The sequence below is a fragment of the Schistocerca nitens genome, chromosome 8 (genome assembly GCF_023898315.1).
Source record: "Schistocerca nitens isolate TAMUIC-IGC-003100 chromosome 8, iqSchNite1.1, whole genome shotgun sequence".
In the NCBI taxonomy this organism is placed as follows: Eukaryota; Metazoa; Arthropoda; class Insecta; order Orthoptera; family Acrididae; genus Schistocerca; species Schistocerca nitens.
Window position 1 is genome coordinate 420,283,981 of NC_064621.1, and position 18,471 is coordinate 420,302,451.

The window sequence follows — 18,471 nt, forward strand, 5'->3', positions numbered from 1 at the left end:
TACTAGTGCCGACATTGTGCATGCTCTGTTGCCTGTGTCTATGTGTCTGTAGTTCTGTCAGTGTGATCATGTGATGTATCTGACCCCAGGAATGTGTCAATAAAGTTTCCTCCTCCTGGGACAATGAATTCACGGTGTTCTTATTTCAATTTCCAGGAGTGTATTTCCAGAGAAGTTACGAGCAAGGCCGAGACAGGCCGAGACTCGGCTCGCACGCGTCCACACGCGGCCCCCACCCCCATTACTGTGTGAAGTTTGGCACCAAATGGCTGGCCCTGGTACAGGTGATAGCAGACCGTGCGCCATGGCTAGTGCAACGCCTCCGCTAGTCGTGACCCCCGGCCCATAGTGTGGGACCCGGCGAAGACGGCGGTCACTGTGTGTATCAGGCTGCATCTCACCCTCACTGGCACAGGCCGACGGTGTTACATCTCGGGAGAGGTGTGGACGACTGGATCCCCCATATCGCATTACTGACAAGGCATCAGAGTGCTGAGCTACCTGATCACCCAGATACTCAGGCGGGGACGTAGATTCGAGGTCCGGCGACTGTGGAGACAGCAGCGTCATCCACACGCAGATGGCCAGGACTGACTGGACATCATATTACTGTCCAGCTGTTCGGCAGTAAAAGGAGCTGCTCCGGGCATGCGTTGTGGAAGAGGCCACGTTTGTGTCACGCGGAAATGTCTGGAACAGAGTCTGGTGACCGAGCTTCAGCTATTATCACATGGTAATTGGTCAAACCGCAGAAGACTCCTGACGACTGGTCCACCCCCAAATCGTTGTCATGCGGAAATAGTGGTACGGAAGCTGCACGCTATAGCTGAGTTGCTGAACTGATGGTGGTCAATGCCAAAATGCGTCAGTCAAATACATAATTTCACCCCCACAATAAAACATGCGCATTCTTTTCATCTGGAATTTCCTCGCCAATGTACAATTAGTGCACTAGCATTGCAGGACAGGCAATAATAATAATATATCAGTATTTTCTTAGATGGCAAAAAGTTATTTTTACGTCAGTGACATACAGTGCTGGTATTACAACAGCTGTCGAATTTGTTCCGTTTAATATAAGTCTGCTGACCCATGATATGTCGCACATCCACCTGCTGAAGACTGCATCGTAACAGATGTGCTGATTTTTACAGTGTCTGGAGTGATGCAGAGCGAGTCTGTGGCGGCAGATCTCAACGAAAACTTCACGTCCCTGGTGGGGTCTCTGCTGCCGAGGCCGACGAGGGAAGAGCAGGAGGCGGCGGCGCAGCAGCTGGAGGACTTCTACTTTGGGGACCAAGGATTCTCACAGCAACAGCCGCAGGCCGTATATGATGTCTGTATCAACATTTAATTGACTCTTAAATATCTACAGATGTATGTGAAATGTATTCGCAGGTGTAAATACCAACAACCATTGGCTGTATAAGGGAATGACGACAGTGAAAATTAATTCCGAACTGGGACTTGAACCAGGATTTCCCATTGCACGCGAGTGGTCAGCTTGTCGTTGTCTGTGCACGACTCACACCGAGACCCAAATTTCCACACGTCGTCGTTCCTGCATCACAAAGTGTACTGGCACACACGTTATGCAAATCCGTACAGCGGGGGACATTTAAAATTGAAAGTCGCTACCTGGTATCGGCAGTTAAATACGATATTCCAGTGCCCCTGTTGTTAAGAAGAACGATGCAATGTTCCTTCGGACATGTATGCATGGACGTGAGTCGTGCAGGGATAGCCAAAGCGGTTAAGGCTGCGGCTAGCGTACAGCGTGAAATATCGGTTCGACTCCCCGTCCAGCACAAGTTTTCTTTGTCGTCATTCGCTTATAGAGCTGATACTTGTGCGTATTCGCAACTAAAAATACATTTCATGCATTATATAACAGCTATAGTTGCCACGGTGCCTGTTCCTTCGGACACCCATGAATGTTCTAAGGAACACTGCACCGTTCTTCGTAACAACACAGACACTGCAATATCGTATCTATAGATGCGCTTCTGTACAGTAACATTCAAAACAATTTACTGCTGTTTGTATCCAGAGTACAAGAGGAATCCTGTAAGACCTCGACCTAGGACAAGGGTAGTGGTTACGTTAAGGAAATTCTGATTTTATCCTGTAACATATTATTGTCGATTCGGATGAGATAAGTGGGACGTGAATCACAAGAAAACGCAAACACAGGCTTGTAGTTCACAAAGTTTTATTGTATATATCCCCTATAAAAGCAGTACAATATCTTTTACGAACCTGGCTTCCAATAGCCACCAATAACAAATATAATTAAAAACCTTATAGAGCCTTTATAAGATTATACAGAATGAAACAAGTTAAGTAACGATCCTTCCTTTTAACTAAAGAACAGACACAATATCCATATAAGTATATAGTGCTGTCAACACCGGCCATGACCTTCTTCTTCTGTGCAGATGCACACAAATTCCCCGAACTCTTAGGAGACTTGGTAAGAATGTCTTCCACGAGTAATGAGTGTGTTGGGGTGGGACACCACGAATGTCGTGTGTGGAAATACAAGGTGAGAATGGTGGGTCTCGCGGGAGGCGTGCGCGAGATAGTCCCTGCAGTCGCGCTATCCTCTGTACCCTCGGTGGCTCAGCTGGATAGAGCGTCTGCCATGTAAACAGGAGATCCCGGGTTCGAGTCCCGGTCGGGGCACACATTTTCGCCTGTCCCCGTTGATATATATCAACGCCCGTTAGCAGCTGAAGGTATTAACATAATTCTAAAACAAGAGTGACCAAACTACTAGTAACAGGGGACACACCTTGACGCATCCCGAACACATTAACGAGAGGAATCTCCTAATAATTACAGGAGAGAATACTCAACTACTGAGGCGAGCAGCGACTCTGATAGGTTACAGCCAAGTAGCGCCGAGCGTCACCAAAACGTAGTTGACAGAGCTAACGGCGTCCGAACACATTTCAATCAAGGCGCCGCCCCCTGTTTGGGCCCGCCGCTCGTAGTACACCGTAAGATTTAAAAAAAAAAAAAAAAAAAAAAAAAAAAAAAACTACAGACAACCAAACTAAAGGACACAATACAAACCCTCTTACTTCAGAGTTATCTGCCCCCCCCCTCCACCCTTTAAATTTAAAACATACAAGACCTCAAACACCGAGCGAGGTGGCGCAGTGGATAGCACCATGGACTCGCATTTGGGAGGACGACGGTTCACTTCCGCGTCCGGCCATCCTGATTTAGGTTTCCGTGATTTCCCTAAATCGCTCCAGGTAAATGCCGGGATGGTTTCTCTGAAAGGGACGGTAGACTTCCTTCCCCATCCTTCCCTAATTCGATGAAGCCGATGACCTCGCTGTTTGGTCTCTTCCACAAAACAACCCCAAAGACGTTAAACAAATAGCACGGAAAATTCTTCTTTACTCTTACAGGCAGACCCCAATAAGAAGCATAAAGTCTGGAGAAGTTAACAGCCTGCCGACGCAAGAACATAAAATCCCATAATACAAGACACCAAAAGTCACGGCCCCTCCAAACGAAGACTACAGAATAAGTCATAACATAATGTAACATTACAAGCACATTGTATTAAGACTAGATGACGCCCACCTTTATTAGCACCAAACGACGAGAATCCACATAGCATAGATAGGCATCCACCATCAGGTAGTACAATATACACACTTGCTAGTGCATTGGAGGCCATCAGCACCATCTCGCCGCCGACACTCTCCTCAAATCATAACACAGCACCGCGATTGACCAACCCTCCTTCGTAACGGTCACTCCAAGAGTCGCCAACACATCATATGCCCAAGCAACGGGCTAGCACGGCCACTAGGGCCTCGGAGCGAAAAACCAAGAGAGCCATAGCCGGAAGTTCCGCGCTTAAATAGCGACCAGAAGAGGAAAACCGAAGAGAAAATGCGCATGCCAGAGCGAACGGGATTACTGCCCCTACAAGATAAGAGAATCACTGGCGCCAGCGACTCCCCCACGGCTCAATAAGGATCCGAGGCATTAATTATCTGATACGCTTGTAATTGGGAAAGGTTCTGTTTTTATTTCCTTCTGAGTGTCATCCATTAGAAGGCCACACCATGGGGAGGTGGTCAAACTGTTAGTGACGCAAGAGCCAACGTCCAACGGTACTTCCGCGAGCCCCATGGGCTAATTGTTTGGAATTCAGACCTGGACCTGTTCGTTAATGTTTATACACCGATTTTTACAAGACTGGCGAAAAGAACAAAACACGAGACGTCTCTGTGTTAAAGAAATCCCTGCAACTGTAACTGGAGGAATATAGCGCTACAGTAGACTCACCTCATGATTCCTACTACTCGGTCCGCATCAGGGGTTCTGGAACCTGTTACATCTTACCTCTCTCACCTGGCCTGCACTCGTTCTGACGTTGCACTCTAAGAGGTAGTACATATACCTTCTTTGAGTTAAATGATTGATGTGGGAAGAGATAGATTGCACAGAAAAGAAGTAGACAATTCTTCTCGTAAAAGTAAATTATACTGTCGACGTTCTGTGTCCTCCAAATAATTTGGTACATATCAGTAACAACTTCAAATTAAAACAAGGTGCGTCACCCCAGAACTCATTTAGCCTTCAGGTAAGTCACTAGTTCAAAGTAATTGTCTGTCCAATGTACTTTTGACGAACTAGTCATACCAGTCGGATATGGAGGAAAATATGCTGCAATGAGACACGACAAGACAGTTGTGACACTGTTCATCACCTCGATGAGCACCCCGTTTCTGCCCTGCTGCTACATTTCCACACACAATCGCGACCAGAAGGCAGTCTACTTCTATTTACAACAACACCGAACGTGTAGACACTAAAACAAAAACATAGCCTTACTTACCACTACGAATGCGAGACATGACGTAGTAGCATGACATAAACTTTATCCCTCTGATCTAGCCACAATTAAATCTGTAGTTATTTTCATAGTTAAAAATATAACATTTCGATACCAATCAAAGTAACTTCGTAAGTCATTCTAGAAAGTTATACTTTGCAAAAATCAGATGAACCAACAATAAAGCTTTGTGGGCTGCTGAGATTGAGTTGACACTTCCTCTGTCGTCAAATACATGATGATCTGTATTGAGCAGATGTGATATTACCCCTATTTCTGACTTTTTAGCAAGTGGTGACATCAGACATGTCATTTTTCCTGACAATCAGGATGAAGCTATTTTTCACACCCGTAAGCCATATTTATACACACTCATAGCACTTCTTGTACAATTTTACGATCTCTGTGTGTACTGCAAAACGTGTTTTTATTCAAGAACTGTTTTTCCCCTCCACCCTCCAGAGCCAGGGACGAGTCCATCCTGCTGTTGCCATGGGGTGTTTTGTTTTCTGTTTTGTTTCTTACTTTCTAGTTTAGACAGTATTCCTACTCCAAGCTTCTAGAACATTTCGCTTTCGTCGCTTTCTGGGACCCCACTTCCACCACATCTTCTGCTGGTGGGTGTGCCACACCTTCTTGCACTGCAATGGAAAAAATGGCTGCCTCTCACGTCCCTGAATTACGATTCTGTATTCGTTTAAAATTAACATAAATCTTGAACCAAAAGTCGGATCTTGATGCGGGTTGCATCAATAAACTGAAAAACTCTTAGAACACATTTTATGCTCCGTTTGAATATAAGTTCCGCTTTATTTTAACTCAAGAGATTACGTAATGTTAGGTTGGGAAACGAGCATGGGTAGGTAAATAGCATGTCACTGCGAAGCCTTATAACACCTAAATGGATTGGTTGTCCCTGACCGACACCTAAAATGAGCTCTATAGAATCCACAAAATGCATATTGAAGGTTGTTGTCCATGTCTCCTGGGCTCGTGTAAAAGGCATTCCAAAGATGCTAGCTATTTTTACAGCATCATTTAAGTTGACTATAAACTCTCAAGAAGTGCTGACAGGAAGCAGTACTTTCTTGAGGAGTGCTGTTAAGAGGAGAAACCATTAACAGTGCCTACATTCTGGTCTTTACGGTGACAGCTCAAAAGACCTCAATGTTTAAACAAATTCGGGAGCTGTTTGGCTCTATCAAAGATGAAGAGACGTCTGACCGTCTTCCTGTCTGCAGAGAAAGACGATTTAAAGGTTTGTAATATTTTGGAATTCTGGCTGCACTAAGCCAACATTTGTTTCCGGGGAGCTTTCCAAGTGCTTCATCATTCCTTACTATGCCTATCCTATTCATTTTCCTCCCTCCATCTCAATTGTCATATCTGAAAGCCATTCAAGCATTTCCCCTTTTTCTCGATAACTTCGGTGTTTCTGTGTCATGTATAACATCACGCCAAATAAGGCATTTCGCAAACGTCAAGTCCTATTGCTCTACTTCTCAATAATCCTGGCATTTTTCTAAACAATTATTTTCCACATAGTATAATTTTTTCCAGTCTTACATTTGCAATTCGAATTAAGCTGCTTCCTAAGTCAGTGAAGGAGTTTACATGTTCAATTTCCTTTCTATGTAGCCCTAATTAGTCTATGCATGTCTCCGGTGTTTTGATTGTTTCTGTCTTGGATGATGAAAATAGCAAAGAACTCACAGCACTGTAAATCCACAGTCCGGTCACGGTAATGAAATCACCGTCTGTGTTCGACATCACTGTGCAACAAGAACTAACAGACAGAAGGTGACACAACTAACAGTGGAAGGTGCATAAAGCGTTTCAGGAGAACGTGGAAAACAGTGCAGACATTATCGTAATACATAAACTGAGCAATTGGACATATGATCACTGGCTTTCGGACCAAGAATGGAATCATTCTCGTAACGGCTGAGCCCGTAAACTGTCAGCGTGTTGTTGTGGCAAAATGGCCCTAACCAAAACTTGCGCCGAGGCAACAGGGCGCGCCACGGGGCGTAGATGACCCGGGTAAAGACGACTGTAGAACACATATGCAGCTGTTGAGCAAACTGACCACCCAGATGAACCAAGGTGCTACCACCAGTGTGTCCTCAATGACCGTACACCGAAGGCTGCAGTGTATGCTCGTCCACTGCAGGCACTTGGTTCATGCACCCATACTCACTGCTGTTCATCGTTGACAAAGCCTGGATTTTGCAATCCACTCCCTCAGTTGGATGTCCACTGAGTGGCGACAGGTAGCATTTTCCGCCAATTTTATAGTTTTTGTTCTTGTTAGTCACAAAGTTGTATTTTGTGGTGCATTTGTAAATATTTAACGTTCTACACACTTAAATGCTGTAGTTTGTTAGTGAGTTAATTAATTAGTTACTTGTTCCATAGAACATCCGACCGATTGTTTTATTGAAGTTATGTGAAACGAGTCAGTTTACAGGATATGTATACCGGCTACCACTTCTTGAGTAGAAATTCATAAATGTAATAGAAGGTATTATCCAGGAGAAATGATTTCAGATTAGATTTAAAACTTACTTCGCCAACCGTCCGACATTTTATGTTATCGGGCAAGTGATCAAAAATACACTCCTGGAAATGGAAAAAAGAACACATTGACACCGGTGTGTAAGACCCACCATACTTGCTCCGGACACTGCGAGAGGGCTGTACAAGCAATGATCACACGCACGGCACAGCGGACACACCAGGAAGCGCGGTGTTGGCCGTCGAATGGCGCTAGCTGCGCAGCATTTGTGCACCGCCGCCGTCAGTGTCAGCCAGTTTGCCGTGGCATACGGAGCTCTATCGCAGTCTTTAACACTGGTAGCATGCCGCGACAGCGTGGACGTGAACCGTATGTGCAGTTGACGGACTTTGAGCGAGGGCGTATAGTGGGCATGCGGGAGGCCGGGTGGACGTACCGCCGAATGCTCAACACGTGGGGCGTGAGGTCTCCACAGTACATCGATGTTGTCGCCAGTGGTCGGCGGAAGGTGCACGTGCCCGTCGACCTGGGACCGGACCGCAGCGACGCACGGATGCACGCCAAGACCGTAGGATCCTACGCAGTGCCGTAGGGGACCGCACCGCCACTTCCCAGCAAATTAGGGACACTGTTGCTCCTGGGGTATCGGCGAGGACCATTCGCAACCGTCTCCATGAAGCTGGGCTACGGTCCCGCACACCGTTAGGCTGTCTTCCGCTCACGCCCCAACATCGTGCAGCCCGCCTCCAGTGGTGTCGCGACAGGCGTGAATGGAGGGACGAATGGAGACGTGTCGTCTTCAGCGATGAGAGTCGCTTCTGCCTTGGTGCCAATGATGGTCGTATGCGTGTTTGGCGCCGTGCAGGTGAGCGCCACAATCAGGACTGCATACGACCGAGGCACACAGGGCCAACACCCGGCATCATGGTGTGGGGAGCGATCTCCTACACTGGCCGTACACCACTGGTGATCGTCGAGGGGACGCTGAATAGTGCACGGTACATCCAAACCGTCATCGAACCCATCGTTCTACCATTCCTAGACCGGCAAGGGAACTTGTCGTTCCAACAGGACAATGCACGTCCGCATGTATCCCGTGCCACCCAACGTGCTCTAGAAGGTGTAAGTCAACTACCCTGGCCAGCAAGATCTCCGGATCTGTCCCCCATTGAGCATGTTTGGGACTGGATGAAGCGTCGTCTCACGCGGTCTGCACGTCCAGCACGAACGCTGGTCCAACTGAGGCGCCAGGTGGAAATGGCATGGCAAGCCGTTCCACAGGACTACATCCAGCATCTCTACGATCGTCTCGATGGGAGAATAGCAGCCTGCATTGCTGCGAAAGGTGGATATACACTGTACTAGTGCCGACATTGTGCATGCTCTGTTGCCTGTGTCTATGTGCCTGTGGTTCTGTCAGTGTGATCATGTGATGTATCTGACCCCAGGAATGTGTCAATAAAGTTTCCCCTTCCTGGGACAATGAATTCACGGTGTTCTTATTTCAATTTCCAGGAGTGTATTTATTGCTGCAAATTTAACTCCTCTCTAAGCCACTGACAGCTTTAACAGTAGTTAACGTAGGTTACTTTTTGTGGTGTGCTTACTGTAAGACCTTCAGGACACACACCATCAGATTATTTGACTTGTCGCCCTAACGAAGTAGGCGAGTGTCAGCAATATGTCTCGTGGTCTTATCGTGGCGTGTTTATCTTCTGCCGTTAAGTTAGGCGATAGAAATGCCACTTGCACCCTTCGAGTAGCAGATTGACAGTGACCAACTTTAAACAGAACTTGATTAATTTTCACACACATTTATTAAAATAATAAAAAGCATAGACATTACGTAACTTGATTCTGCTGTTTACAATTGACAATCTGAAGTTCCTTTGGTCTAAGTACGGAATCTTATTCTCACATATCTCCAATACTTGAAGAAAGTGTCTATACATTTATCTTCATGGCTATGTACAGGAATATGATAATCTTATTAGGTGCAGACTGAAACTTGACTATATACTGGTACGGACTAATGCCGACTGGTACAGACTGCTGCAGACAAATGCAGACTTGTACAGACTGGTGCAGACAGGTGCAGACAAATGCAGACTGACTAATCGGAGGTCAGTACACTCGTTATAATACCTCGCGCATTCAGGTATCACTGTGCGAGTGTGATCCGCGAGGAGAAAAGGTTCTACGTTAGCAGCAATCTCATTGGCTGCGTTACATGTTAGCACATGGATCGGCGGAAGCAGAATTTGGTCCGTCTCTAAGGCAGCGCCATCTCGTAGTGCAGAGACAGACGAGTGCTGTGCCTGCGCTGTTGTTCTTAGCGGGGCGCGCTCGAGTGGGAGAGTTGTGTATGCGCTGACTACGCAGAACTATGTACACAACGCTTTTCCTCTCTAGGGTTGTAGGTACGTACATCATTGTTCCTCACAAACATCATCAGCAAAAACATGCATTGTGACGGCACAGCTAAATGACGTCCATGGGTGAACACCGCATATTATTCTCATTGATCTCTCTCCCTGTCTCTCTCTCTCCGAACAGGCCTGGGAAGGCCCAAAGGTACCGTCCGGCCGCCGTGTCATCCTCAGACCACAGGCGGCACTGGATGTGGGTATGGAGGGGCATGTGGTCAGCACACAGCTCTCTGCAGACGCTACTTCTCAATCAAGTTGCTCCTCAGTGTGCCTCACAAGGACTGAGTGCACCCCGTTTGCCAACAGCGTTCGGCAGACCTGCTGGTCACCCATCCAAGTACTAGCTGAGCCCGACAGCGCTTAACTTCGGTAATCTGATGGGAACAGGTGTTATCAGTGCTGCAAGACAGTTCTCTGTTCTCACTGATAGCTTTGGTGCAATTAATACTTTCTTCCTAAGTGATGGTTTAACGCAGAAAAGAATTCCCTACGGCACTGTGTGGAAATATGCAAAATATGTAAGGGGGTTGATACATATGCTTCCAAGCTTAGCAATTATGCGGAAGAGCAAAAGTAACTGAACTTACGTGTTTGAGAAGCTCAGTAATATGCTTCTTCCAGGCCAAGTTTTCATCGCTATGTACACCCCATAAATTAGAGCATTGTAGTGTAGTTACTGACTCCTGCTCATGTGATACATCAACTGTAGTATGACTATTTGCTGTACAGAGCTAAATGTGGCGTGTTTCTTCAAAATTTACAGAGAGGTCTTTTTCAGAGACCCATTTAGTCATTCTTTTGAAAATATTATGTATTAACTCTTCCTTTTCTTTCTCTCTAATGGGATTTGCAACAACGCTAGTATTGTCTGCATCACGAACCAACATTAAAGCAAATTGGAACATATTGTTAATTTTTAACTTTCAGAATTCTATGGCGAGTGAAATATTATGTAATTACAATGAAATGAACACCCTTAGCTGCTTACAGGCGTTGACATACGTCAACGGGGAGAGATGAAAATGTGGGCCCCGACCGGGACTGTTCTTTCGGACATGTCCGAAAGAACAGATACCATCTTAGTAAAGAAATATTATGTATTTTAGAACTCTTTACATAACATGCAAACAGTTAATCCACACGTCGTCAGTCGTAAACTATCTTGTACCATGAAACAGAAGAAAGTCTTTTGCCATGGGGCGTCTGATACTTTACAAATGAACTGAGTTTCTTTAATGTCTTAAAAATTTTATCTACCTTGGAAACAGAAATCTGTGGTAATTTCTAGTAGCTTTTTCAAAACATATGCATCTGCCTAATTTGATTTCAGTTACTGATTATTGGTGAGTAGTAGAGTAATAATGTAACAGATGGACTCTTAAGTATAGCAGCCACAAGGTTTTCTCGATAACAACGCTTTTAAATTTCAATCTAATATTTGTTCCTAGGTACGTGACCATACTGGAATACGTTTTCACATTTATCAAAACATTAATTTCATGGAGTAACTTTTATAATTTCAGGAAAAGAATGCAGCACAAAAAGTGAATAGCATCATTTCATAATGGAATAAGATGGTATGTTAAATTTCTGTTACAAGGATTGTTAGAGACAAAAATTTAAAACGTGTGACAAGTTAGGATACTCTCCCCTACTTTATAGTGGTAGAGAACGGTGACCAGTTCCCCCTGAACCCTGTATGCACCTAAAAATATCCGCTATTTTCTTTATTAAATCCCTATTTCCCTATCAGTTATTTTAATAGTACTTTTCAGGTATTGATAGAGCAGAATAAGTTTTGGAGATATATTTTTCTTGCTGAAAGGCCTTGTACAACAGCCAAAAATCACGTGTCTTTTTTTATACATTTGCAGATGATTTCCGACTTGTACTTTATACAAGACACCCAGGCTTTTGCCAGGGTCGTGGCGAACACGAGCTCATTCCCACTGTACTACTACTATTTTGACTATGACGGCTACGGCTCCACGGAATATGGTAAGCCTCTCTCTCACATTATGCTTCACTGCTTTCAGCTTACGTTGTATTCGAGTAAAAGTGCGCAGTTAACCTACAAATTTGCGAAGGTTATGAAATTTCTCTGTGACTCTAAGCTGCTACAAATCGAGTACAAAGACAAGTGATAGTTCTCAGAAGTATTTTAAGTTTAACTCTGATTTTTGAGAATAATAACATATGTTAAATGTTCCTGTAAAAATTTGAGTTCGGTTCAGAGTTTTGGACTACTTAGTACATTGCAAACCTTTGAGATTCGTCTACATCTTGATGTCTGTTGTCCTCATCTTACATGTAACAGATTTTCCCAAGAAATTACATTTTGGTTATTTTTTCATACAGTTTACCATCTTACTCATCTTGCTTGAATTTCCATTGGAAGCTTACGTACTTACCTACAAACAGGATTAAGCAGCCCTAGAGGTGCATCGAGTTGATTCCAAGCTGTTCTTTTTCTGTTTTTTTTTCTGTATTTACGTACTTGTGGCAACCCTGTATGCTAACTTTCTGAAAGTAGGCAATAGTCACTGAGTGGGCGGGGGGGGGGGGCACTATGGAGGGGTCAATGTAGACCATCATCCGTCGCAGAAATTGTCATTAGGTAAAATGATGTAGAAACTACTATGATTCTGATTGGCGGTATAAAAGAAGTTGAGGGTAATGATTTGCTAATTTCCTTTGTGGGAAGTGAAGTAATAGCCAATATTAAAGATATACCTCAGCAGTTTAGCATAATAAAAAGATATCAAAATGTAAACAGAACGATCTTTGGATGCCCGATGGAAAACTAACAGGAGAAGAAGCATAAACACCACGGACGATGTAACACAGAAACTGATTCTCCCAAAACCATGCGTCTCTATGGAGACCGTTATGAAGTCTATAGTTTTCAAAGCAGCTGGAACCTCATGCCTGAGAGTCGATTAGGATACATCGATGGATGGAGAAAAACGAGGGAAAATTATCGGAGAAATTCTAGAACAAAATTCGAATGACGTCCACTACATACGAGACATAAAAAAGTTTACGGTTGAAAAGCGAGAGTGACAGGTGTAGCCGTCCTTCCTCTACCTGCTGTCCGACGACGGAAGATATGAGGTTATTATGTACTGTATATGCCTGGATTTTAGTTATATATGTACATCAGATGGAGCAGCCACAAACATCTTCACTGTAAAGGCTACTAAATTTAGGCTTTTCATAATAATTAATGTTAACTTTTTGGCTCAGTCGATATCCCTTCATTTGTTGCTGCGTTACCGAAGACAATATAGCTAGTAACGTCTTTGGATGTTAGTTATTATTCGCCAATGTACACGATATTATGGAAAACAGTTTAGTTTTTTATTAAAAACATTCAATAATAGTTACATGACCATGAATGGTTGCGTTTTGTATAGAGGGAAAAGGAGGGTTGATCCTACTATTACTCTCAGAAATTATGGCAACTAAAATTTCCGTGATTTTTATAGTTCGTCGCTCAAAGACATTATAGCAAGGACTATGGTTTATTATTGTACTTCGATACAGTCATTCAAACTTCGTACCCTTTTATTTTCACAAAACCGTTCTTATATTAAATTTAACGTCCCTTCGTGTAGTCCACAAAAATCCTATTATCAGTTATTCTGCATGTACTAGCATTTAATACTGAGCGCTACTTTTTCTCGCGCACACGATTCCTCAGATATTCTCAGTCCGTGACCTACGGCAAATGTATGTTCAATATAAATTAACCAATTTCCTTGTAGTTTAACAAAAGTGCCCTGACCCCTTCCGTAGCATATCACACGTAAGTCCCCACTATATCGCACGCCGGAGCTGCGTAGACTTCATTCAGAGCGCAGAAAACAAGAAAGAACTAACAATACCCGCGCATTGTTTATGTAGTAGAATTTAGAAACAAAAGTTGCCACGTTAAATCCTCTTTGATTTCCCTGAAGCGCTACTTTACTGCGGGCATTATTCTGATGAGAGATTATGTACCGATAATTAATCAAACCCTTTTCAAAGCTATTAGCTATTACGGATATCATCGATCACCATTCTCCTATATAAAATTAACCCTGATAATATTGTTCTTAATTAAAAGAGCGCTTATACAGGTTGATAAAAATTACTCGGATATTTTAGATTAAATGATTTATAAGTTCCGAAGAAGACCTAAAGTTTTGAGTCAAATTTTAAAATAATTTCTACAGAGACCACCCCCGCAAAGATTTTGACAGTATAACCCGAGATGAACACCAAAGAGAACACGATGTACTCCGTGAACACAGAGATTTCAATTAAAAAGGTACCTTATTGCGAATGAAATAAGAGTTGATTGCCGAATTCAGTAAGACTTCGTGTGGTTGCAGGTTCGAATCCTGCCTCGGGCATGGATGTGTGTGATGTCCTTAGGTTAGTTTAAGTAGTTCTAAGTTCTAGGGGACTAATGACCTCAGATGTTAAGTCCCATAGTGATCAGAGCCATTTTTGAGCTTCGTGTGATCCCCGTTGACCCAGTGAAGTTAATATTAATAATAATAGTGAGGTAGAATATTTAGGTATTATATCTATCAAAATTGTTTATGGTGCTGGAACTTTAAGAGTTACGACTGGAAAGTAAAGTTGTCCGAGCCTTCAAAGCAAATATTCGTTTCCTTATAGCTGTTCATATATCTGTTCTGCGGTAACTTATTTGTGTTTTACAGGTATGGCACATGCTCAGGAAACGGGATACCTATTCATGCGAGTGATGGGAGGACCAAACAAAGATCCAAACTCAAATGACGGCAAGATACTGGATCTGCTGACCACCCTCTGGACAAACTTCGCCAAGTATGGGTAAGTTGAAAAATTACTGGGAAGTTTCGTTGTATGAAATTGTGGGACATCGAAATATTTACATGTACACTGTAAAAAAAAGTTTCGGAGATATTGAATGATTTAATCAATAATTCAAGAGAAAGAGTTTCACAAATTCAGCAAGTCAATAACGCGTTGGTCCACTTCTGGCCATTATACAAGCAGTTATTCGGCTTGGCAACGATTGATAAAGTTGTTGTATGTTCTTCTGAGGGATATCATGTCAAATTCTGTCCAATTGGCGCCTTAATCGTCAAAATCCCAAGCTGGTTCGAGGGCCCTGGCCATATTTCTCCTAACGCTGTCAGGTAGGAAGAGATACGGTGAACATGCTGGCTAAGAAAGGGTTTGGCAAGGAGAAACTCTCGGCTTGCTCTGTCGGGAATTATCTTGCAGAAATGCAAGTCCGGGATGGCTTGCCATGAAGGACAACAAAACACGGCGTAGAACACCGTCGATGTACCGCTGTGCTGTAAGGGCGCTAAGGACGACAACCAACTCTCTCTCTGGTCTGGTGATGGCAACCTCCTTAGAGATTGTCTATACTCTGGTGTTTGTTGTCCTTGTCGTGGTACTGGGTTAAAAATTTTTATGGGCCTATTGGAGGGCATTGGACTAGTCTGAGCAGACAGAAATCCATTACTGGGAGTGCTATAAAGCTGGCGAACTACGACAAACAAAGCGGCCTGCTATGAAAAGGAATGGCACCCGAGAACATCACTTATGGTTGTCAGGTTGTATGGCGGGCGACAGTCGTTATCCCACCACTGTCTAGGGCTTCTCGAGACACGTCTTCGGCCTGGAACCGCATCCACTGGAGTAGAATTGTCTTCAGTGACGAGTCCTGCATCGAACTGTGCCCCGATGAGCAGCGAATACATTTGGAGACGACTCGCACGACGATGGAATACCAACCTGACTGTCACCCGCCTCATGGCCCTACAATCAGGAACGATGATGCCGGATTCCATTCATTTCTTATTTACACGTCTATTTCCGTAGGACCAAACTGAGGAGCAAACCTCCATGGTCGTGGAACGTGTAAGTACATGAACTTACAACAGAAAAGTAATAACATGTAAAATAAAATGTCTATGACTCCTAAAATGACGTCAAGCTTTAACTTTGCGTATACGCAATCACCAACGTAACAAAGAAATCAACTTAATTTTTCAAGGAACTCCTCGACAGAATAGAAGGAGTGAGCCATGAGGAAACTCTTCAGTTTCGTTTTGAGAACGCGCTGATTACTGTTAGGATGTTTAAATTCTTGTGGTAGCTTATTGAAAATGGATGCAGCAGAATACTGCACGGCTTTCCGTACAAGAGTCAAGGAAGTTCGATCCAAATTCAGATTGGAATGATGCCCAGTATTATTTAGTGAAAGCTGCTTACTATCGGGAATAAGCTGATATTGTTAACAAGAAATGACAGTAAAGAATACATATATTCAGTGGACAGTGTCAGGATATGCAGACTAATGAACAGAGGTCGACAAGAGGGCGGTAGTATATAAAACAGGAACTATTTGTAAACTTGTAAGAGGGAGTGCCACGAGCAACATACTACAGTGTAGAGCCAAAGAAACTGGTGTAGGCATGCTTATGCAAATAAAGAGATTTTCAAACAGGCAGAATACGGCGCTGCGATTGGCAACGCCTATACAAGTGTCTGGCGCAGTTTTTAGATCGGTTCAGGAGTGGAATTAAAATACAAGGTGAAAGGATATCAATGATACGATTCGCTGATGACATTGCTATCCTGAGTGAAAGTGAAGAAGAATTAAATGATCTGCTGAACGGAATGAACAGTCTAATGAGTACACAGTATGGTTTGAGAGTAAATCGGAGAAAGACGAAGGTAGTGAGAAGTAGTAGCAATGAGAACAGCGAGAAACCTAACATCAGGATTGATGGTCACGAAGTCAATGAAGTTAATGAATTCTGCTACCTAGGCAGTAAAATAACCAATGACGGACGGAGCAAGGAGGACATCAAAAGCAGACTCGCTATGGCAAAAAAGGCATTTCTGGCCAAGAGAAGTCTACTTATATCAAATACCGGCCTTAATTTGAGGAAGAAATTTCTGAGGATGTACGTCTGGAGTACAGCATTGTATGGTAGTGAAACATGGACTGTGGGAAAACCGGAACAGAAGAGAATCGAAGCATTTGAGATGTGGTGCTATATACGAATGTCGAAAATTAGGTGGACTCATAAGGTAAGGAATGAGGAGGTTCTACGCAGAATCGGAGAGGAAAGGAATATGTGGAAAACACTGATAAGGAGAAGGGACAGGATGATAGGACATCTGCTAAGGCATGAGGGAATGACTTCCATTGTACTAGAGGGAGCTGTAGAGGGCAAAAACTGTGGAGGAAGACAGAGATTGGAATACGTCAAGCAAATAATTGAGGACGTAGGTTGCAAGAGCTACTCTGAGATGACGAGGTTAGCACAGGAAAGGAATTCGTGGCAGGCCGCATCAAACCAGTCAGTAGACTGATGAGAAAAAAAAAAAAGACGTGTCTGTTTGTTGCACCACATGTAGCTGATAACAGCCGCTGCAGCCGTAGATCACGTTCGAGCACTTTGCTTGTGATCGTTTCTGAATGCTCACAAGCCACGTCGGAAGCCACGCCCTTTTTCACATTCTCGGCCACGTAGGCGCTAACGCCGATTGTGAGGAAGGATACAGCTGGCGCAACCATGTCTTCTACGAGCTGTTAAACTCGAACTATTCGAACTCACATGCACCGCAGATACATAACCAGTTGTAGTTGCTAAGGAAATGAGTTTTATTAAGCAAATGCTTACACATAGGTGATACGTTTCTCGAAAGGGTATGCAGCTTTACTGTATGATTAAATGATGATGGCGTCCTATTGGGTAAAATATTCCGGAGGTAAAATAGTCCCCCATTCGGATATCCGGGCGGGGACTACTCAAGAGGATGTCGTTATCAGGAGAAAGAAAACTGGTGATCTACGGGTCGGAGCGTGGAATGTCAGGTCCCTTAATCCGGCAGGTAGGTTAGAAAATTTAAAAAGGGAAATGGATAGGTTAAAGTTAGATATAGTGGGAATGAGTGAAGTTCGGTGGCAGGAGGAGCAAGACTTTTGGTCAGGTGAATATAGGGTTATAAATACAAAATCAAATAGGGATAATGCAGGAGTAGGTTTAATATTGAATAAAAAAATAAGAGATCGGGTAAGCTACTACAAACAGCATAGTGAACGCATTATTGTGGCTAAGATAGACACGAAGCCCATGCCTACTACAGTAGTACAAGTTTATATGCCAACTAGCTCTGCAGATGATGAAGAAATTGATGAAATGTATGATGAGATAAAAGAAATTATTCAGGTAGTGAAGGGAGACGAAAATTTAATAGTCATGGGTGACTGGAATTCGAGAGTAGGAAAAGGAAGAGAAGGAAACGTAGTAGGTGAATATGGATTGGGGCTAAGAAATGCAAGAGGAAGCCGCCTGGTAGAATTTTGCACAGAGCACAACTTAATCATAGCTAACACTTGGTTCAAGAATCATGAAAGAAGGTTGTATACATGGAAGAACCCTGTAGATACTAGAAGGTTTCTGATAGATTATATAATGGTAAGACAGAGATTTAGAAACCAGATTTTAAATTGTAAGACATTTCCAGGGGCAGATGTGGACTCTGACCACAATCTATTGGTTATGAACTGTAGATTAAAACTGAAGAAACTTCAAAAAAGTAGGAGATGGGACCTGGATAAACTGAAAGAACCAGAGGTCTTACAGAGTTTCAGGGAG

At 43.5% G+C, this 18,471-nt stretch overlaps 1 protein-coding gene across 1 annotated transcript in view; it reads left to right on the forward strand.

Moving 5' to 3' along the window:
* The window catches only part of LOC126199284 (para-nitrobenzyl esterase-like), an 87,308-nt gene that overhangs the window by 53,141 nt on the left and 15,696 nt on the right, over nt 1-18,471 (forward strand). Inside the window, exons 7-9 of the mRNA XM_049936099.1 lie at nt 1,155-1,336; nt 11,686-11,809; nt 14,524-14,656. Coding sequence (XP_049792056.1) covers nt 1,155-1,336; nt 11,686-11,809; nt 14,524-14,656 — 439 coding nt within the window. The remainder of the gene's footprint in view (nt 1-1,154; nt 1,337-11,685; nt 11,810-14,523; nt 14,657-18,471) is intronic.